The following is a 22,639-nucleotide window of genomic DNA, read 5'->3' as shown; positions in this document are numbered from 1 at the left end:
AAATTACAGGGGCTCAAAGATTTGTATGAAAATTTTTAAGACCGCGTAACTTTGAAACCGAATATTTTTACAGAAATCTGGAAAACCAGAAACATAGATATTAGTTTCTAGAATATGTCTGCAAAATTTCTTGGACTTTGGTTGCTTAATATTCAACTGAAATTGGAACTACGATTGTATGAAACGAGTGACGGAGAGAGCGCTCTTAAGTACCTACTTCATAGTTTATACCGGAGTCTTTTATAAGTGGAGTGGACCGCTAAGTGCTGTAGTTAAAGCTAAAGTAAAGTACTTAGATGTGGCGCAGGTGTACGTGGACGACATCTAAATAAATAATAAAAATGTAAGGATTTTTTCAAATTAATATAAAAATTTAATTAATATTATAAAAAATCTCAATAGTTATTCAGATTTCAAACAACTTAGTAATTATTAAACGTAACCAATTCCAGAAAGAAAAGTTAAACAAGGCAGAACAAAATCAAGTTTCGATAAAAACAAGGGTCGAAGTATTTTCCACAACAATATGTGCAATCCCCGAGACAAAAGTTTAATTTATGCAGTAGTCCACTTTAAGGTAGGTACGTGTTGGCACTTTGGAGCAGTTCTCCGGTACCGACAGGTCAGTATGGATCCACTCGGTGCGGGCAAAATAGATTTACGCTATTTTTAACCCCCGACCCAAAAAGAGGGGTATTATAAGTTTGACGTGTGTATCTGTGTATCTGCGTATCTGTGTATCTGTGTATCTGTCTGTGACATCGTAGCTCCTAAACTAATAAACCGATTTTAATTTAGTTTTTTTTTTTTTGTATGAAACGTGGCTTGATCGAGAGTGTTCTTAGCTATAATTCATGAAAATCAGTTCAGCCGTTTGAAAGTTATCAGCTCTTTTCTAGTTACTGTAACCTTCACTTGTCGGGGGTGTTATAAATTTTTAATTTACACTTATAAACCTATTACCGAGTGTCTCTTTATGTGATAGCACGTGATAGCTCATAATATGCGATTATTTTACCCGCACCAATCGGTACCAACCCACACCGACCTGCATGCCGGTGCCGGAAATCTGGATTTTTATGCATGCACCCTATGTTCCTTGCTCAATTGTAAGACCATTTCCTAACACAAATTAGTCAAAAATACTTACGCGACATGTAGCAAATCAGAATTGGCGAGGGTAATGTTGAGTACTTCGGGTGAGTCCCAAGAGTCAAGCAGAGCGGGTAGCGGGGCGTTGAGCGGAGCGTTTGTGAGGTCTCGTGTGAGAGGACGATATTGCAGTGAATAGTGTGAGACGAACGCTCCTCGTGCCAATCTCCAAGTGACTCGCGCTTTTCGTGACCATACTTCTGATATTCGTACTTCTTCTGGTGTGCTTGGACGTTCTGTTTGAGATATAAAAAACATGTTTAAAACTCTACTTGTTCTAAATAGTAATTTTAGCCGCTTAGTAATAAAAAAGCCGGCGGCCTCATATCGGGTTAGCTTTAAAAGTCACTTAGAGGTAGGTACTCGTATGTAAGAAATAAGGAAATATTATATTCCTTTACTTAATACATCGAATCTCTACGTTTAATGTAATACCTATTGAAAATGATTAATACTATGCAAAGAACTACCATTTCAATATTCAAAAGTTTCGTGAATAGTTGCGAATGAAATTGATGAAAAACCGATTTAGATAAACAGGGAAATGTAGACCGTTCATGTTGAACTTCCTGTAATAATCAGTAACTCACCCTTAACAAACAACCGGAACAATAACTCGTCAGTGCCATAAAGGTTTCTGGCCATACACCTATAGTCGCCTGCATGCTCCGGGCCGGCGTGAGTTATAGTTATCTCTGACGTCATGGCCCCGTTTCCCAGATCTCTCATTTCAACGCCACCTGAACCACTGATAGAAAATGTTTAAGCTTTAATAAAAACAAATTATAAAGTGAGGGTTAAATAACACAATAAAATTTTCCAATTTCATACGATGTAGTTTATTGCTAAAATATCTAGGCTGGGTCCACATTTGAATTATTTTGGCGCAGTCCCAAGCCATATCATAATCTTAATTAGAATGCTTCGACGTCATCACATACTTTCCGCAATGGCCGCAAAATAATAATTCCTTTTTTTAACATCACCTCATATAACCATGGCGAAAAATAATATTTACTATTGATTTATTTTTCTTTTCTGAGATAATTCCTTGTGGAAAGAGAAAAAAGTATGAACGTCTTTTTCATCAAAAACGGTATTATGTTTTAAAGGAATTTTTAAATTCAAGAATTTTTAATTCTTCTTTATTAAGAATGCTTTCATTATATAAATTGCATAGTTTACAAACTTTTTTCGATTTGTAAGAGTGAACTGCCAATTGCATATTATTGTACATAGATATACCATAAGTGGATCAACCACTAATCATCAAAATACGCAAAGCTCGGGGTAAGCCTTTGATAGGTTAAACCGCACAGTAAAATGGCATACCAGCGACAATTTACACGGCACATATAAACCAGGATTCACCAGATTACCAGCGAATTAGTCCATTTCTATTCGCCTGACAGCCTCGACATATTAAGCCGGCTGGTCTGGCACGGTCTTTAATATATATCGCATAGCCCCTAATAAACAACATTGCGTAACCCATAATAATAAATTTACTACATTCACTATTGAAAATCATTGATTTTGGAAGCGCCACCCTTATTTTGAGTTTAAAATAAACTTTGGTTGCTCGAGATCAATGTTTAAATGGGATAGAGTATAGGTAGGTATTTAAATTATTTTAGTGTTGGTGAATTATTTTCCTCGAGCTAAAAATTAAAGTGACAAGGTTTCTAAATGCCTTGGTCACATTATAAAGGCGAATTTTAATACCTTGATAAAAAGGAGCATCTAATAAAAGGTTACAAGAATTATTAGGCCTAGTTTTATATGTTATAAAAATAAAGGTTTAAATCAATTATGGTAGAATATAATGTAATTCAATTCACAGTATGTGAGTGAGGACAGCCACAAAACTAATATTTTCTAATGAGCTTATACAATGTGTATCAAAAATAATAAGAAAAAAATTAAAATAGGACACTCACTGCAAAGCTAATGGTCTTGAATCGTGAGTCCAGTGTATGTGAATTTCTGGTTCTCCTCGAACTGTGCAAGTGAGACGTGCTGTTGATCCTCGAACTACCCATCTAGTTTCACCAGCACCACCTCCTCTTGTTAGTTTTGGAGGTTCTAAACATAACCAATACAACAGGATGAAATCACAAGAAACTAGTAAAACTTAGCAGTTTTAAGCATCTGAAAGATTATACGAAGATATTCAGTAAAGCTCATACCTCTTACGTCTAGATAAAAAGAGTGATGAAGAAATGAATGTTGAACACGCGCAGTACATCGGTACCAGCCCTCGTGTTCTGGTGTAGCTGTTCTGAGCCAAACAGTTCCATCTGATAAGATTGATCCTTCACTAGCATCTGTGGAATCTGACTGACCCCATAGAATGTGACGCCAATTTTCTCCTTCTGTTAAGAAAATAAAAAAAATGCAACGCTAACGGATGTAGGACAAAAATCAAGATTAATATAAAACTTAGCGTGAATGAGATCCTAACCTGATGAAAATTCCCAAGATATTCTCGGCATCGGTTGTCCTTTAGCTGAACATGGTAGAAGAACTGCTGCTCCAGCTGAGACTGAGGTATTCTGTGGCCGCCATACCCAGGTAGGAGGTTCTGTACGGAGAGACTACTTTATTTATTATCCTATTCATTTTATTAAACTCCAAAATCAATGTACAAGAATTAAATCTGAATGAAAATAAATAGGTACCTTTAACAATCAAAGATGCACTGTGACTAACAGTTCCAAAATCATTTGTAGCTTTACAAGTATACTCTCCGCTATGCATCGAATTCAGATCTTGAATGACCAATAAGGTGAAAAAGTCCATATTTTTCTGTTCCACCTGGCAAATTAAAATTATAAGTTACAACTATTCTGAAAATTTTCAATACAGATGTATTTTGTAGAGAAAAGTTTTTGTATACTTACCTTTAAAGTAGATGGAATTGGTAAATTGTCCTTTAACCAAGAAAATTGAATTGGTTTGTCTCCAGAAACTAAGCTACAAGTTGCTTGTGTGCTGCCTCCCACTTCTAACTCTTCAGGGAATTGAAAGGGCATTATTTTCGGAGGTTCTACAATTAAAGTACCATCATTTAAAATGAAGTATAGGTAATTTGTCTTTAGCTATCAATTTGATGAACGTTCTCTCTAACTTACTATGTATTTCCACTCTGACTGTTCTTCTAGCTAGCTCACCACTTTCCGCTCTCACTTCACAAGTGTAAGTTCCAGCTATTGAACTTGTTATTGAAGACAATCGTAGGATTCCTCTTTCATCACTAGTTTGAATTGGAGATTCTACTAGAGCACCATCCTCACGTCGCCAAACTACTTCTCTTAAAATATCAATATTTTCTGTTAAATTGTATATTATATCAGTAAAATATAGTTCATTAATTGTTTATGATTCTTACTTTATAGGATATCCTGAGTAAGGACAATGTAAAGTAACATCAGTATCAGTCTTTACGTGTATTGGTTGCAAATACCTTATATTTGGTGGACCTGCAAAACCGATTTTTTAATTTAATCCACACTTTTAACTTCAAGATTAATTAATTCCTTCTGCATCTCAGAATTATTACCAAAAACATTCAGTCGTGCATGATGTGCATGTGATCCACCAGAATTAGTTGCATTACAACCATATCTTCCACCTTCATCTGCACTTCTAATAGTTATACTTAACGTTGATACTATAGTCCCTTCTTCACCACCTGTTAACTTTTCAGCTCTTGTATTCACACTGTACCTGAAATTAACAAATAGATTCAAATGCTCACAAACAACTTTCAATCGACGTGAAACGCTGTTAGTTATTTCTTGTATCTCAAATTTCTAAATTAACTATAGAATCAAGTGTGCCTTACTACTTACTATTTGTGCAATAGTAATAATTAGTACAAAATTGTCAAGAATATTTAAATTGCTAGTTCAATTTTATGTTTGTGTGTTCTTATAGGTATTTGGGTTTGCTATAAAAATAATGTAAATTATAAAGTGAGGTAGGTATAAGGTTTTAGTTTGAAATCTTACTTTTCAGGTGCTGATGGAAGCGGTCTATCATCTAAAGTCCACATAATCCGAGGTGAAGGGATACCGTTAGCTGCACATCTAAACGCAATAGTTTGACCAATCCTCGTTATAGCTTCACTGAAAGTTGACACCAATCTAGGCGGTCTGTCTGAAACGTGAACTCATAACTGAACAAGATAAATGAACAAAGTAAAGAAAATTATAGGTGATAGATCCCAGTACCGCCAGTTACTTATTTTCTGAGAAACAAAATAATTGGGATACAGTAGTGGTAGTGGGTACTTTTAACGTACGCATATCTGCTAATTTATAGCTATCAGCTGCTAAAGGTATCTACTTAAAAAAACATTTGTCACTTTTTCAAAATTGAGTGCTGATTGTGAATATTTTACCAAATATTGTTAATAATTAATATGTAATACTGCCAGACATGATATTTTCCGTCAGACGCAGCCAAAAATAACACGTTTAATCTTGCTTTTAGTTTGAGTCGTAATTTTTATATATTCAGGCAACAAACATAACAGATTGAAGAAAAGTGACTAATGTCAACCTACTTTTAGTAGCTAATATTTTTAAATTGACCATTGGCACAAACTAACAGATATACATAGCTAAAAGTACCTACTAACATTACTCTATGCCACATATTTTGTTTCTCAGAAAACAAGTAATGTCTGGCGGTGCTGGGATCTTGGGCCAAAAGTCAAGTATTGTAAAGTATTACCAGCTATAACCAGTTCAGCGCCAGCTACTGCAGAATCAGAATGGTCGTAAGCTGTACATTGATATAGGCCAACGTGATGTGGTCTAACTGGTCCTAACGCTAATCTCGGCTGAGGAGAATGTAGAGGGCGTCCTTCGTGTTGCCAGCTTAATGTGACCCCACCACCTCTTCCGCCGTGTACTGTACAATTGAAATGACCACTCCCTCCAGTGCCTAACATCTAAAAAGAGTAGTTATAGCTACACATAAATACCAGAAAAATAAGAGCCTACCAATTACAATCCGGGTATCTTTAAAACAAGAGTGAATAGGCACCTTCTAGGTAAACGCGTCCCATCTTAGACCACATCATCACTTTCCATCAGGTGTGATTGTGGGCAAGCGCTTGCCTATAGTGAATAAAAAAAAAAAGAGCGTAAGTAATACTATACGATGAATGTTATTAATTACCAAAGGTGATCAAAATGATAGGCATTAATGCGCTGATATTATACTTAAATCAACAAGTTAGGAGAATTAAGTTTTATATATGGTGCTTATAAATGATATTAATCGGTTTCTTATAATTAGGATGTTTTTGAACAAAAGAGAAATAAAAAATGAAAAATGTTAGCTAGTTTGATATTAGTGGAAGGCGAATCCATAGAAATCTACACAACCATACAAATAAGTTAGTTATAAAGAGCTGTCTCTTACTAATGGATTTGGCGTAACAGTGACTGTCAAGGGCTCAAAAACGACCAGCCTGACGATCACTCTTGGCGAAGTTTCCGTCCCTTGAGAACATGCATATCGCACTGCGTGGTGCGTCCGTACACTGGGCAACACAAGAGTGCCTCCTCGCACTATGCCCTCTCCTGTTGACACCCACACGCCATTCGCTTCCTGTCGCTGCCAACTGATGATTTAATTTACCATTTGATTGAAATATGTATGTAAATAACAATATAACAAGTGTAAATTAAAAATTTATAACACCCCCGACAAGTGAAGGTTACAGTAACTAGAAAAGAGCTGATAACTTTCAAACGGCTGAACCGATTTTCTTGGATTATAGCTAAGAACACTTTCGATCAAGCCATCTTTCAAACAAAGAAAACTAAATTACAATCGATTTATAAGTTTAGGAGCTACGATGCCACAGACAGATAGATACATCAAACTTATAACAACCCCCTTTTTGGGTCGGGGGTTAAAAATACAGAAATCAAAAGTTTGCGACAGCATCGCAACGCGACGGTACGGGTGACGGCTTCTAGTAGTTGAAATTATGTACAACAAAACTACGCCATAGGCGTAGTGCAGTTTGTCGTACCTACTTCATACAGTTTTTAAAACTGCAAACGCGTATACGAGCGTAATAGTGTGACGTGCCATTACCATCGCACCGCACTGCCGTAGGACGTACATAGGTACGCATTTCTGTGGTGAATTTGAATTAAAAATTAGGTATTAAATGTTTTACAAGTGTAAATTAAAAATTTATAACACCCCCGACAAGTGAAGGTTACAGTAACTAGAAAAGAGCTGATAACTTTCAAACGGCTGAACCGATTTTCTTGGATTATAGCTAAGAACACTCTCGATCAAGCCACCTTTCAAACAAAAAAAAAAACTAAAATAAAATCGGTTCATTCGTTTAGGCGCTACGATGCCACAGACAGATACACAGATACACACGTCAAACTTATAACACCCCTCTTCTTGGGTCGGGGATTAAAAACTGCCACGTGTGGATTGTGCTGTAATGTGCCATCAAACTTTGATACAGCGATATAAATGTACCACAACAACAGTCGGTAACAACGAGTTCCAACACACATCAGTGTCTGGACTTCTGTTAATTGTAATTTTCTTTAGATTCCATAGTCCATTTCTAAGTCAGAACAGGCTACAAGCACATGTATACCTTACTCAAATATGATAACTTGAATAATAATTAAGAGTTATCAAGCAACGGACTGCAGACACAAAGCGGATATAAAGCAGATTACGATCGACAGGATCGAACACTAATATGCATTGGAACATATTGTTACTATGAAACGCCGCATCTATGGATCATTCATATCACTGCTTACGTATATCTACATAGGCAGAGTAAACTATAGTATATGTTACTATTTCTATCGCACGTATGAGTAAGATAGATAGATAGACACGGATAGAAAGATCAATGATTTTATGATCACAATTATTTATAGGATACATTTAACAGGGCTCTTTCCGTCACTCGTTTCATACAATCGTAGTTCCAATTTCATTTGAATATTAAGCAACCAAAGTCCATGAAATTTTGCAGACATATTCTAGAAACTAATATCTGTGTCTGTGGTGTTTTAGATTTTTTTTTTAAATATGTAGTTTTAAAATTACAGGGGCTCAAAGATTTGTATGAAAATTTTAAAGACCGCGTAACTTTGAAACCGAATATTTTAACAGAAATCTGGAAAACCACAGACATAGATATTAGTTTCTAGAATATGTCTGCAAAATTTCATGAACTTTGGTTGCTTAATATTCAAATGAAATTGGAACTACGATTGTATGAAGCGAGTGGAATCGAGTGACGGAGAGAGCCCTCTTTTATGATGACTTACGTTATAGTATGCTTATTGATATGTCTCAGTATACACGGAAGTAAAACTGTGTCCCCTGTACGAGCTTCTATTGAATTAACTTCAATATTTTCCAGCCAACTGCTCTCTGTTCCAAGAATAAAGTAAACAAATTGCACTCCATTATAAAATACTAGTTTTCTAGTTTGTATAAAAAATATGGGGTTTCATGTTAAACGTAGCTGTAAAACCTTTTTATTTGATAATATATTCTATATTTTATGTAGAATTAGATGATGCCCGCGACTTTGTTCGCGTAGACTAAGGTTTCTTAAAAATCCCGTAGGATCTCTTTGCTTTTCCGGGATAAAAAGTTTCTTATGTCAATTTCCGGGACGCAACCTACCTCTGTATCAAATTTCATATAAATCGGATAAACTGATGAGCCTTTGAGACTGAACTAATGAGACAGACAGACAGACGGACGGATGGACGGACGGACGGACGGACGGCAAATTCTACTGAGAAAAAGCAGCAAAAAATTTAGCAAATACTCTCCTTTAATTATAGGTACTAGCTGATACTCGCAACTTAATCCTCATGGATTTAAGTTTTCAAAATTCTGAGGCAACTCTTTGAGTTTAGGGCAAAAAGTAGCGTAGGCATCTACGTCCGTCTTCGTAAAAAATTCGATTAAGCGGATAGGCTGTGAAACGGTAACAGACAGACAGACACACTTTTACATTTTCGCATTTATTATCAATATAACAATTTACCATACTTAAATTAGAAACGGGTCAAATGTAAAACTTTGTACATTTCCCTGTAGCATTCTCGTAGCACGGAGTACTAAAGAGCCAAAGTGCCAACTAATTTACACACTACATAGTCTAAACTAAACTGAATAATTCCAAAGGCTTGTACTCACCATCTGTTGTTAGTTTCAAAGACGTACTGAGCGTGTCGAGAGCCAAGCATGAATATTCCGCTTGTATGTCCGCCTGTGTGAGGTCCAACCCAAGTAATAGCCCGCCGGCGCCCGATATCCAACGAGTTTCTGAACAAAGCTCATAGTTAACAGACGACCCAATTCAATTATTGCTTCTAACCTTCCAACTAAGATTATAATATTCTGTAGCTGTTAGTTAAATAGAGGATTAAAGTTACAATCTGTAAAGTTAGGCTTTAAGGAGCTTTTACTTAATAAATTGTACCCATGAAGAATATCAGCGTTACACTATTGTAACTTACATAAATGTGCATCAAATGTGACATTGTTTTATATGACAAAACAAACGAACTTCATCAAAAACAAAAACTATTTTACTGTCGATTCCTTGAGATCAATCGATCATGTCAACAAGTCAGTGCAAACCGAGTTGGAATGTCTGTCAAAAACTTATAGTCAACAATAAACTTTGTTGGTGCCCGCATGGGATTTGCATAAAATACATTTTCACTTAGGAGATCGTTATGAAAGAAAGTGGTACTTTGGGGACGTTTAGGACTTTAAGTAGCTTTACTTTCTGAGATAAATCATTTTATTAATGTTTGCGAGCGCCCTCAGTAAGTAGCTTGATGGAAAGTGTGATATTACGTGTTGTCTCTGATTTATGTGACCTTTACCTTCGAATGTTAAACGAAAGGTTCAACAATAATGCAAAGCTGACTTTCAAATATAACTGTTGTAACGATGGGTTCTTGACACCACTGGAATTTCTGCGGTTTTTCGTCATCCAATGCATGGTAAATGTATAATTATACTGGGAGAATGAGTTCGAATAGTTTTTAACTTTAGGCAACCCCTGATATTGCCACTTGCTATATTATATCTCCATTTGACATTAATTATCATGCAAAAATGGTGAAACATACAGGCCTCCTTTTCGGGGGGTCCGGGGTTCAATCCTGGGTACGCTTCTCTGACTTGGAGTTACAGGGAGTGGAGGCATTTTAAGCAATTAATATCACTTGCTTTATATCCATACTAGCCGATGCCCGCGACTTCGCCCGCGTGGATTTAGGTTTTTCGAAATCCCGTGGGAACTCTTTGATTTTCCGGGATAAAAAGTAGCCTATGTGCTAATCCAGGATATTATCTATCTTCATTCCAAATTTCAGCCAAATCCGTCCAGTAGTTTTTGCGTGAAGGAGTAACAAACATACACACACACACACACATACAAACTTTCGCCTTTATAATATTAGTGTGATAGGAAAACATCGAGAGGAAACCTGTATGCTTGAGAATTCTCCATAATGTTCTCAAAAGTGTGTGAAGTCTGCCAATCCGCACTTGGCCAGCCTAATGGACTATGGCTGTAACTCAAAATTTAAAAAAACCCCGACACAAAAACCTCTATAAGAAAACTAGAAAAGAGCTGATAACTTTCAAACGGCAGAACCGATTTTCTTCGATTATAGCTAAAAACACTCTCGATCAAGCCGCCTTTCAATCAAAGAAAACTAAATTAAAATCGGTTTATTCGTTTAGGAGCTACGATGCCACAGACAGATACACATACACGTCAAACTGATAGCACCTCTCTTTTTGGGTCGGGGGTTAATAATAAAACCTGATTCTGAGAGGAATCCTATGTACAGTAAGTAGTAAACTGGAGATGGTGATAATGTCATGCTTACCAGCGCCCATGTACCCAGACGACAAAGGCAGTCCATCCTGCAGCCACGTGACGTCAACCAGGCCATACTGCGGGGATATCTCACACCGCAACACCACAGAGCCGCCCACCTTCGCCGGAATGAGCTGGCGCACCACATGCAGTAGCACGCTGTCTTCCACTGAGTAAAGAAAAAAAAATGTTCTTAGAGTACTGATTATGACAATAGACTTCGATTTTATCCTCCAACATTTGAGCGTATGTTACACAATACAATAGATATGGATTTATAATGTTTAAATTAATCTTATATTAATTATTGATATTATTTAATTGACGAATTTTATGACCAGACCAGAGACAATTTAGAAATTATGAATTTCCAAATAGCCCCTGCTAAGAATCGAACCTGGAACCTTCAATTATAGGACCACAGCGCTCATCACTGCGCCAGAGAGGTCGTCGAAAGGACATCAGCAGTGTACGCATAGCGACTCGTGAAACTGGAAACATTACTTACTCATATTTTCAGCAGTTTTACGGCGCCCATGTCCGATGAGCTTACTTTCGTAGCGAGAAATTACTCAGTGAACTAGACAAACTCACTTTAGCATTTAAGTTTATTACTTACTAGCTGACGCCCGCGACTTCATCCGCGTGGATTTAGGTTTTTCGAAATCCCGTGGGAACTCTTTGGTTTTCCGGGACAAAAAGTAGCCTATGTGCTAATCCAGGATATTATCTATCTCCATTCCGAATTTCAGCCAAATCCGTCCAGTGGTTTTTGCGTGAAGGAGTAACAAACATACACACACACACACACACACACACACACACACACACACACACACACATACAAACTTTCGTCTTTATAATATTAGTGTGATCCACATTTAAATGAGGACATCTGCAAAACTTTTAATGGAAAAGTTAATTCAGAGTTAAAACTATTTAGAGTTAGGTACCTTACAGTTCTACTGTTTCACATTTAAGTGCATGCTAATTTAATATTGGAAAACTCCATGATACTGCGGGCGTAAGAATGGGTGTATCCTGAACTGAAAAGCTGAAGGAAACCTTCCGTATATAGACGGTTCGTAGTTGTTCCTACCCAACCCGGCAGTGTTAGGTAGGTTCCTAGTGCCAGACACCCTTAAACTTTTAAGCTTTAAGGGCGTCTGGTAGGGGATTGCCACGATACTGAGTGTCTGGCAATGCATGGCGTGATTTTAATACTATTCCTAAGTAGAAAAATGAATTGACTTTATACTTTGTGTTACCTGTTATCTCCCAAAGGCACCATGATTCAAACTTCATAGGCACTGATCGTTCTTCCCTGTGTTGGGGACAATACGCAGAGAAACTTTCAGCTTTTATAAAATAACGGACGTCTGGCACGCGTTGCTCTTAATCCATAATCTAAACGCTTCGTATCAAAAATTGTTATTATTTTCCATTTCAACGCAAAATATTTTGACGTAAAGATAAAGTATTATCTTTTTTCTATTAAACTTGTAACGAGGTATTTTTTGCGACAAAAATATTTTCAATCTTTACTTAATTAAAACTTTCGGGAATCCTCCACGAAAAAGTTATTGGAATAAAAATATTCTTCTCGTTTGTAAACACCTTGAGATATTGTTGAGAATTTTTCAGTTGAAATACATGTACAAATACATGTACATGTATATTTTCTACGTCAAAATTCTTATGATAATTCTTCATACAAGTACAGTATCTACCAACATAATATTATTTTATATTATTCTTCTTTATTTTTTATGGAATCAGTGAATTTCTTACACCTAGACACTATATGTACTAATTAAATAAAAAGTACAATAAATATTAGAGCTTATATAACCGATAAAAATAGAGTTCTCAATTCGACTTGGATCTATACTGTGTTGCTACTAAGTTAGTGCTGGTACTATCCAACACTAGCTTCTCCTTTCAGCAAAGGTTGCCTGGTAGAGATTGCTCCAAGCAATAAGGCCGCCTTTGCACACAATTTTTTTTCCTGTTTTCTTCATTCTGTGTTGTGTTCCATGTGTTGTTCTATCTATCTATTTATAATATGATATGTATAATTATATGTATTTGTGTTTGAATGTATTTTTGTACATATTTTAGCAATTTGGTTTAACATTTGACGGTCAACTGTACTAAATTTCAGATTTCCAGCTCTAAGTTTCTGAATTAAATCACTCTTCCAGACGAAGAGACAGAGGGATATCGAACCAAAATTGTTCTGTTTTTCTTTTCAAGTACAGAACATCATAAAATTCACCATAAAATATAGCAAAGGGCAAGTTTACTACCTATCATTCCAGTTATTTCCTTTATAAATTGGTACTGGGCAGCGATATAAATGTTCCACTAGATGCGACGCTTCATAGTAACATCATGTTCCAACGAACATCGGCGTCTGCAGTCATGTCGTCATTATCATTATCAAGCAATAGACGTCTGCTGCGTTCACACATCATGGTCTTGCGTCGCCTGAATCCATTGGCTCCCTGTTACTCGTTTATAGCTCGTTCACATAGGCTGCGTAAGCGTTGCGTAAGCGTAGACGTAGCGAGTACCATTGCGTTGTAATGTATGGAACTGTATGAAACATGGCACACCGCTTGCGTAAAGCGTGGACGTATGCGTAACCCGGTGTGTTAGGGGTTGACGCGCGTCCCTACGCAAGTGTCACGTGTCCTTACGCACGTGTCACGTGTACGCAATTGGTGTGAATCGTTTTTTAATGTCGTCTGTCCACCAAATGGGGGGACTTCCAACGTTGCGCTTTCCGATGCAAATTCGCCATTCTAGCACCTTGGGACCCCAATGTCTAACGGTTTTTCGAACTATGTGCCCTGCCCATCTAGTGGAACATTCATATCGCTGGTACAGGGTAAAGAAATAAACGAGAAACATAATAAGCAATCGCAAAGGAGCAGATACAATTGGTACAGAAGTAATTGCGACAGACATTCTCTTTGTTTTCGTTATCATACTTATTAGGAGTTACTTTTTTGTTTCCAATGTTTTGGAAAGTCTCTGAAAAAAAGCCGAAAAAGAGATCTAACTTTGAAATAAATTGCCAAATCTGAAATTATTAGAAAAAAATAAAAGCTCCGTAATGGCATAGTATAAGTTTTAAGTACATATCAATCAGAATCATATTCTTAAGTACCTAATTAGTTTCCTAAAAAAATTGAATATACGACGTTTTCTCTCGATGAGTGGCTTTTATTGCAACATTTTCACCACTATTTACATCGATTATGCTTTTTTTTAAAATACTCTTATTCTTTTCTAATCTGTACTAAAAGCTATTATATATGTATATCGATGATTCCCGCGACTTCATCCGCATGGTTTTAGGTTTTCAAAAATCCCGTGGGAACTCTTTGTTTTTCCGAGATAAAAAGTTGCCTATGTCAATTTTCAGGACACAATTTGTACCCTATAACTCATTTCGTCACAATCGATTAAACTGTTGGGCCGTGAAAAGCTAACAGACAGACACACTGACAGAGAGACAGACATACTTTTGTTTTTATAATATTAGTATGGAAGTTTGAATTTCTCATTTATAACACATAATATTATAAGTAATGGATATGAAATTATGTAAACTTGAAAAAGCATATTATAAATTTTCTTTGTTCTTAAACATCTTCAATATTTAAATTTATATTAATTCATAAAACCAAAAGACGAAGCATTTTTTACGACATAATATCTACAAGTACCTAATTTAACTTTCCAAATTGTTCAACATAAAAGAGAGAATTGAAACAAAAATTATTCGTAAGTAGGCACTTACCTAATTATATTATAGAAACTTTTTCGGATTGGTACTTCTCCTCGTGGAAATTATATAAAATTTACTTTCCAGACAAAACAAAAATTTAAATACATAAAAATATAAGATGAACTAAATTTAGCTAAAAGCCTCTAAAAAATTCAGATAGCGTTTTTCCTTGGTTCCTTTTAAGTCGCTACGTTTTTCCGTTTTGTCTTATGTAGGTACTAGCCGATGCCCGCGACTTCGCCCGCGTGGATTTAGGTTTTCTGAAATCCCGTGGGAACTCTTTGATTTCCGGGATAAAAAGTAGCCTATGTGCTAATCCAGGATATTATCTATCTCCATTCTAAATTTCAGCCAAATCCGTTCAGTAGTTTTTGAGTGAAGGAGTAACAAAAACACACACACACACACACACACACACACACACACACACACACACACACACACACACACGCACACACACACACACATACAAACTTTCGCCTTTATAATATTATTGTGATTTTCTTATTTTTCAAAAGCTACCTGCTATTAATGTATCATAGAAAAGATCTACTTCTTCTAGTGCCATCTCCTATCGGAGGTTGACAATCAGTAGGTAAGGCTGACTGGATATTGACCGCTGCCCTAAACAGTGACCTTGTTCTCATATTGAACCACTGGCGTAGGATCTGAAGTCAGGATGTTCGTCTACGGCCAGGTCTACGTTTGCTTTTTATCTTGCCCTGTTTTATAAGCTGTAGCAAGTCATATTTTGAGATGCGTATTATATGGCCCAGATATTCGAGCTTTCTCCTTTTGAGTAACTCAGTGGACTTTCCCATTCTCTGCAACACTGTGGTATTTCGAACGAAACTTATAAATAAATCACCATAAAGATGCTTCTGAGAACCAAAATTTTTCTATTAAACTTCTTGAATGTAAATTTCAAACAGGACCGCTAAAGTTAACGCGAGTTCAGTGTTTAGTTAATATTGTTACTGCCGAAGAATTTTTCGTCGGCTTACAATGAACAAAAAGAAACTTACCCTGTTCCGAACTCCCTCTAATGTCATTTTTTAATCCCTTAATTAAAAGTTTCCCCGTGTAAAAACTCGGCCGGCCGGGGGCTGTTTTTCGTTTTATTTCATATTTTCCCTGTTGTAACGGAAAGTTAATTGGTTCAACTCAACTCGAAGTTGTAATTTGTTTTGCCCTCCTCTCATACATTTATTTATAATCTGTTGCTTACATTTCAGCTATTATCGTTGCATTTCAAATGAGCAAATAGGTACGTCAGAATTAAATAAACAACCATGCCTAAATGGTACTGTACCATGTACCTATCGAAAACAAAGTTGCCTCTTAAATAAACAATATATCTAGTATCTACACTACTGTCACACTTGTATAGTCCAAAACATTATAGTACAAGATAAAATAAAGTAAAAAACTAGGGATTAGTTTTGTATAGTATCCCTACCTGATTGCAACAACATAGGTCGGGATAGTGTTACTCCTGCGCGGTTGGACGCCTTGCATCGCAGAACAGCGCTACTGCCACCTCCCCCGGCGTCCACTAACGACCGTCGTGCGCCGACCACCAGACGACCATCGGTTAGGACATGCCTGTTAACAAAGAAACACGGTTATAACAATCTATGGGATGCGTCCGTAAACCACAGCTGACAGCCACGACTGATACTGTTGAGCTCAGTCGTTTTTGACACGGCTTGCGAAATGTTCTTGGATATCCGCGGATGTCCGACTGCTAAAGGTTACGTCCGCGACTTACGCCGATAGTTTATAAGTCTATCTATAAGTCATAAGTCGCGTATCTATAAGTCTATAAGTCGCGGCTGTCAGCCATGTCCATCAACCGCGTCCGATAATTTATTTCAGGCTTTATCTTGATTTGCATGATATAAGAAAGTGATGCCTTATATTCGCTAAATGGTACCTATAGCATATTAAACGAAGTGGCTTTTACCGATTTATAAGTAAATAATACTACCCTATGATGCCTGTGACTACGTCCGCGTGAAAAATCCCGTGGGAACTTTTAATTTTCCGGGATTAAAAGTAGCCTATAATTATGTTCGTTCACGGAATGCAAGCTGTCTCTTTAAGTTTTGTTCGAATCGGTTAATAGCGAAAGGGCCGTGAAAAGGTAACAGATCGATTCATTTAAACGTTTATAACTATGGATTATATTTAAAAATTATTCAATTTTAGCAGAAATGAAATAGGTATAATTTTACCACATTCACCATCAAAATACCTAGGTACCTACTAGGTATTAAATAAAAGACAACAAAAATGAACAACCATCATAAAGAAAGCCAATTCACAGCAGACATCCATAAATCGAAGTTGTGTCGGAGTGTTTTATAGCAAAAACAGCCATCAAAACTTTGATTTGAGCGTGGAAATGGACGATGGTTAATAGTTATGGTCTCTCCGCCATTAATGACCTTAGAACTCCTAACTACATAGGCGGCTGTTAATGACTGAGAAGAACTACGGCAAAAGTTAATGGTAATTTTATCAATGAATAGGCCCGGACAATTTTTTACAATAATTTCGAGATAGATTTTTCAATCATTTTACAGTAAATCTTTCAAGCTGGTTAAATCGTATAAAGACCAGAAAAGCTAGATAGAATAGAAAATCTTCGATGTATTTTTTTTTTAATTTCACTCCAAAAAAAGCCAAAACCGCAGAAGTTTGTAAGACATTTTCGAAAAATTCTTACAAGCAAAAAATTACCTGGGATGAATCGAATAGAATAGAACAAATTTTTATTCAAATAAACTTTTACAAGTGCTTTTGAATCGTCAAAATTTACCTCAGATAATAATTTAGATGACAGATTTTCTCAGAAGCACGACTCAAACTAGATTTTTCACCAAGCATAAAACCACAGAAATCCTAATTCTTCTAAAAAAAAGTTTTACGAACAAAAAAAAATACCTGAGATGAGAGATTTTCTCAAAATCCTTCCCTCCAAGCAAAAAGAGTGAATTTAGGTAAGTGCGTCCCAAATTAGACTTTTTATCATTGTCAAGTAAATAGTCATACTATTGAATTTATAAAAAGACAAGATTTTTTTTCAAATAGCAATAGAACGGAACGTAACGTGCCAGCCGGGAATTCCCCAATCATTTCAAAAGTTACCCATGTCATATCGGCAATAAAACAAGGGGAAGTGTGAAAGAAACGATTATGGAGACGGTTGACTTACTGGCACGTGAACCAGCGTGCTCCCGAGACAAATGACTTAGGCACGTGTTGAACGTTTTTTTTCTCAACGTGAAAGCCGGTTTGTGGAATTGAAAATGTGGCCCTGTCGTCAAATTACCGAAGTTGAAACTATATTTTATTTCAACACAAAGTTAATTTCTTTGTCGCACAGATCTGTTGATTATACCTTATGTAGATAATTTAATTTATGTAACTCGGTATTAATTATTATTCATAAAAGAAAATTACTATAAACGATTTACCTACTTTTGTTTTCTATAATTGAGATGAGATGAGTTTTATTACAATTTTATAAGTTGTATAATAAAAACGAGTACTTAATTCACGGAAAGTAGAAAGAATTATTACATTTACGTGGCATAGATAAAGTGTTTCAAAAGTTGTGTGTGTTTAAAAAGGATCGTTGTCTAATTCTATAAATTGCAATGTAAGTTTTTTCTTCAATTCATATTTTGTCTATTGTTTCCTCGCAAGTGGGGTAAAATATTATTATAGCAGCGGCCGAAATAGCAATTAACGACCTCGTTTAGTTTAAATCTTTTACATTAACCAAGAAGTCCTGGGATTCGCCCGTCCTTCTAATATTGCTTGCCGGCAGTTGCTTTATTTCCAGTCTGGACTAATGTAGGTACCTACCTATTGTTACGGCGCAGAAAAGAAAATTGAGATTCTTTTACAAGTTTATTTTCAAAAAACTGTAAGTAGGTACTTGTTTGGTCACATCAGTGACTGCTTTAAATATAACTCAAAATTAAAAAAACCTCCGACACATAAACCTCTATAAGAAAACTAGAAAAGAGCTGATAACTTTCAAAGGGCTGAACCGATTTTCTTCGATAGCTAAGAACACTCTCGATCAAGCCAATTTTCAAACAAAAAAAAAACTAAATTAAAATCGGTTCATTCGTTTAGGAGTTACGATGCCACAGACAGATACACAGACACACAGATACACAGATTCACTCGTCATAAAAGGGATGTTATAAGTTATAACATCCCTTTTTTGGGTCGGGGGTTAAAAATAAAAAATAGAACATCATAATATTTTGTATAAAATGCTTATGATAATGATTTTGAGCTAACTTGTTATTAACCCTCTATCAACCCTTAACATTTCAAATACTGTTCAAAGACCTGAATCATTTCATTATAAGCTCACGCAATTTGGTTACTTCACGAAACGCGCTGCTTGAACTAGCGAATTCTCTAAACGTCTCTAAAATTCGTATACCCGAACACGGTCACGTGCTGAAGTTATTCTAGTAGTAGTATTTTACTTGTATGTGGTAGAATCACCCATTTATAAAGTAGACATGTTATTACAACGTCGTGAGGAAATAAGGACGAAATACATTTACTTGTATGTTGTATACAGTCAGAAAAATTACTCAGTCAATATTAACTGCAACTTTAATTAAATATTAACTTTAAATAAATATTCTAACTGCAAAAAAACTATCAAACATACTTTTGACTACAAAGTTGTTAAAAAGAGGGTTCAAATCTGAGCCCTCCAGCTCAAACTCTGTCTTATCGTCCTAAAGTCCTTTTTTAAAAGAGCTACGCCAGAAGACTCGCTTCGTCACCCCTTCATTCAGCTTTACCTAATTCGAGAGGAGATCCGTGCTCTGTAGTGAACCGGCGATCAGTTGATCATCATGACTTGTATAGGAATGATAAAGAAAATTATCTAACGCAAATCGGACCAAGGCAAGAAATTTAAACTATTGCGATACGTCGTAACACAATGCGAACAAGTTTCCGAGACTCCAATCGGGACCCAGCCCAGCCAATTTATAAGCGGCGAATGGCAAAGTCAAATTAGTTATGCCACATATCATTCGTGACTTGAAATAGTTTGCTGGAACTTAAGAGGGGTCTCTCCGTCACTCGCTTCATACAAACGTAGTTCCAATTTCATTTGAATATTAAGCAACCAAAGTCCATGAAATTTTGCAGACATATTCTAGAAACTAATATCTATGTCTGTGATTTTCCAGATTTCTGTTCAAATATTCGGTTTCAAAGTTACGCGGTCTTATAAATTTACATACAAATCTTTGAGCCCCTGTTATTTTAGAACTCTATATTTTTAGAAAAATCTAAAACACCACAGACACAGATATTAGTTTCTAGAATATGTCTGCAAAATTTCATGGACTTGGTTGCTTAATATTCAAATGAAATTGGAACTATGATTGTATGAAGCGAGTAACGGAGAGAGCCCTTTTAAGACCCATATCTCAAACAAATAGGCGAACTATTTAATTGATTTCCATATTATTAGGTCCGTATATTTTCAGTGTTACGGGAAAATTTAATTTAATTATGGTCAGTAGGTACTCGTTTAGGAAAACGCTTTGTAATTAGTAAAGTCAGCAAGAAACTCAGCAGATGTTTTTTTTAATCAAAATGGATTTGGTTTGCTTCATCAGGTCAACTGCAATTTAATTATCTAAAAAAATACGAATTTTTTATATCGATGTTCAAAACACACAATTACTTTGGAGGTCAGTCTGTAAAACCAGTTTCTAATTTCCACTTTACGATAACATACGTACAAGTACCTAAGTGAGCCTAATAAAGAGCTTTTAAGAACATTTAACAAAAAATGGTAATAAAACTATAAAATACCATACCAATATTATAAAATGCGAAACTGTGTTTGTCTGTCTGCTTGCTTTTCACAACCTATCTGCTTAAAATCGATTTTGATGACATTTGATACAGTGATAGATTACATCCCAGGGTAACATTACATCCCAGGGTTAGTGCTTTTTATCCCGGAAAGTCAAAGAGATCCCACGGAAGTTTTTAAAAACCTAAATCCACGAGAAAGAAGTTGTAGGCAGCATAATGTTGAGTACATCTCGGAGACGGATATAGGATACTTTTCATCCCAAAAAATCAAAGTTTCCACGGATTGAAAAAAAAAACCGAAGCTTACGCGGACGAAGTCGCGGGCATCATCTAGTAATGTAATAAAACATACATTAACAAAGTCCTTGAAGAATAAAAAAGTCGTATCTGTCAGTAAACTTTTCTCTTTAGGGAGCTCGGTAAAAGCCGGATTTGAGACACAAAGTAATATTTAAAGTTCGTATCGCCACTAACTAAAACCGCATCAAAGTGAAACTTTATTGCGTTTCCAAAAAGCGATAAAACTCACAAAGGAATGGAATTTAAGTCCAAACTTTATTCTGCCATACATTTGATTCCATTTACAAATTGTTTCAAGTACCTACTTTGTAACATGTTAGGTATTTTACAAAATGCATCTAAGTAGACATAGGCACGGTAATATTATCTAGGTATTTATAATTTTACAATAGCGTTTTTGTGACTAATTTGTGAGTTATAGTCGATACTTGAGCTAATTTCTTAAACTAGACCCTTTCAAGTAAAGATTTTTATATAAACCTGTGAGGGTGATACTGCCATTGGCGCAATTAAAGTGCCATAAGCCTACTTTGTCGTATTAGTTTACAAATTGCAAAAAAGCAAATTAAATAATTAATAACTTAATTTTACAAAATGCATCTAAGTAGACATAGGCACGGTAATATTATCTAGGTATTTATAATTTTACAATAGCGTTTTTGTGACTAATTTGTGAGTTATAGTCGATACTTGAGCTAATTTCTTAAACTGGACCCTTTCAAGTAAAGATTTTTATATAAACCTGTGAGGGTGATACTGCCATTGGCGCAATTAAAGTGCCATAAGCCTACTTTGTCGTATTAGTTTACAAATTGCAAAAAAGCAAATTAAATAATTAATAACTTAATTTTAAAAATTAATTAACAAAATATAAAATAATAAATAAATTTGAATTTCGCGGGCTGACCCCTCACATCCACCTTAAGACATAGGGGTACAATTTTTATCCACGAAGTTGAAACGAAACGAAATATAACATGCGTTTCGTAAAGAGATTGCTTGTGTCATTGTGTGTATGTATGTTACCATTTTCTGTAAAACGAATGGTCCAATATTGACACGGTTATTTAGAGTACCATTTTTTAACAAAATAGTTAAGTAAAATTAAGTTTTGGTTAAAGTAGACTAATCTTCAACAAAAAGACGTCAGCTTCAAATAATCAACTGATAGAATATAATCAACTGAAATTGAACACCTCTTGAAAAGAAAATAATTGCATGTATTTCAAAACATTTCTTACAAAACATTTCACTAAAGCTAAAATTCTCCATCGAAATAAATTCTTTAATAAAATTTTCTATATAGGTACGGACATTTCACCTATTTCACAAATCGGGAATTTTCCAACACATGGACGGTCACGTTGTAAAGTTGTAGGATAAAAGTGTTCGTTAGAGCATGCCATGTATTTTTATTCGGATGAAAATCAGCGCTTGCAGCCTTAATTCAACCTTTTCCTACACAAACACAATTTATTTTTAATCTAACATACATTAATTTAGTCCACAAAAAATCTATTTTAATCAAATGGCTCCAAGCTTGGCTAAGGTCGATGATAAAAATAATAGAACGAATC

At 35.7% G+C, this 22,639-nt stretch overlaps 1 protein-coding gene across 1 annotated transcript in view; it reads right to left on the bottom strand.

The window, feature by feature from the left end:
* LOC123871770 (Down syndrome cell adhesion molecule-like protein Dscam2) overlaps positions 1-22,639 on the bottom strand; it is a 56,584-nt gene that overhangs the window by 23,635 nt on the left and 10,310 nt on the right. The window contains exons 3-19 of the mRNA XM_045915707.1: positions 16,342-16,487; positions 11,094-11,252; positions 9,379-9,507; positions 8,493-8,598; positions 6,589-6,790; positions 5,893-6,112; positions 5,166-5,313; positions 4,715-4,881; positions 4,544-4,634; positions 4,287-4,465; positions 4,056-4,201; positions 3,834-3,969; positions 3,617-3,736; positions 3,342-3,527; positions 3,093-3,237; positions 1,743-1,900; positions 1,151-1,388 (exon numbers count right to left, since the gene is read on the bottom strand). Of these exons, the coding sequence (XP_045771663.1) occupies positions 1,151-1,388; positions 1,743-1,900; positions 3,093-3,237; positions 3,342-3,527; positions 3,617-3,736; positions 3,834-3,969; positions 4,056-4,201; positions 4,287-4,465; positions 4,544-4,634; positions 4,715-4,881; positions 5,166-5,313; positions 5,893-6,112; positions 6,589-6,790; positions 8,493-8,598; positions 9,379-9,507; positions 11,094-11,252; positions 16,342-16,487 (2,676 nt within the window). The remainder of the gene's footprint in view (positions 1-1,150; positions 1,389-1,742; positions 1,901-3,092; positions 3,238-3,341; positions 3,528-3,616; positions 3,737-3,833; positions 3,970-4,055; positions 4,202-4,286; positions 4,466-4,543; positions 4,635-4,714; positions 4,882-5,165; positions 5,314-5,892; positions 6,113-6,588; positions 6,791-8,492; positions 8,599-9,378; positions 9,508-11,093; positions 11,253-16,341; positions 16,488-22,639) is intronic.

The sequence above is a fragment of the Maniola jurtina genome, chromosome 14, assembly GCF_905333055.1.
Source record: "Maniola jurtina chromosome 14, ilManJurt1.1, whole genome shotgun sequence".
Lineage (NCBI taxonomy): Eukaryota > Metazoa > Arthropoda > Insecta > Lepidoptera > Nymphalidae > Maniola > Maniola jurtina.
Note: the sequence above shows the minus strand (reverse complement) of the source record. Positions and strands in the feature narration are given on the sequence as shown.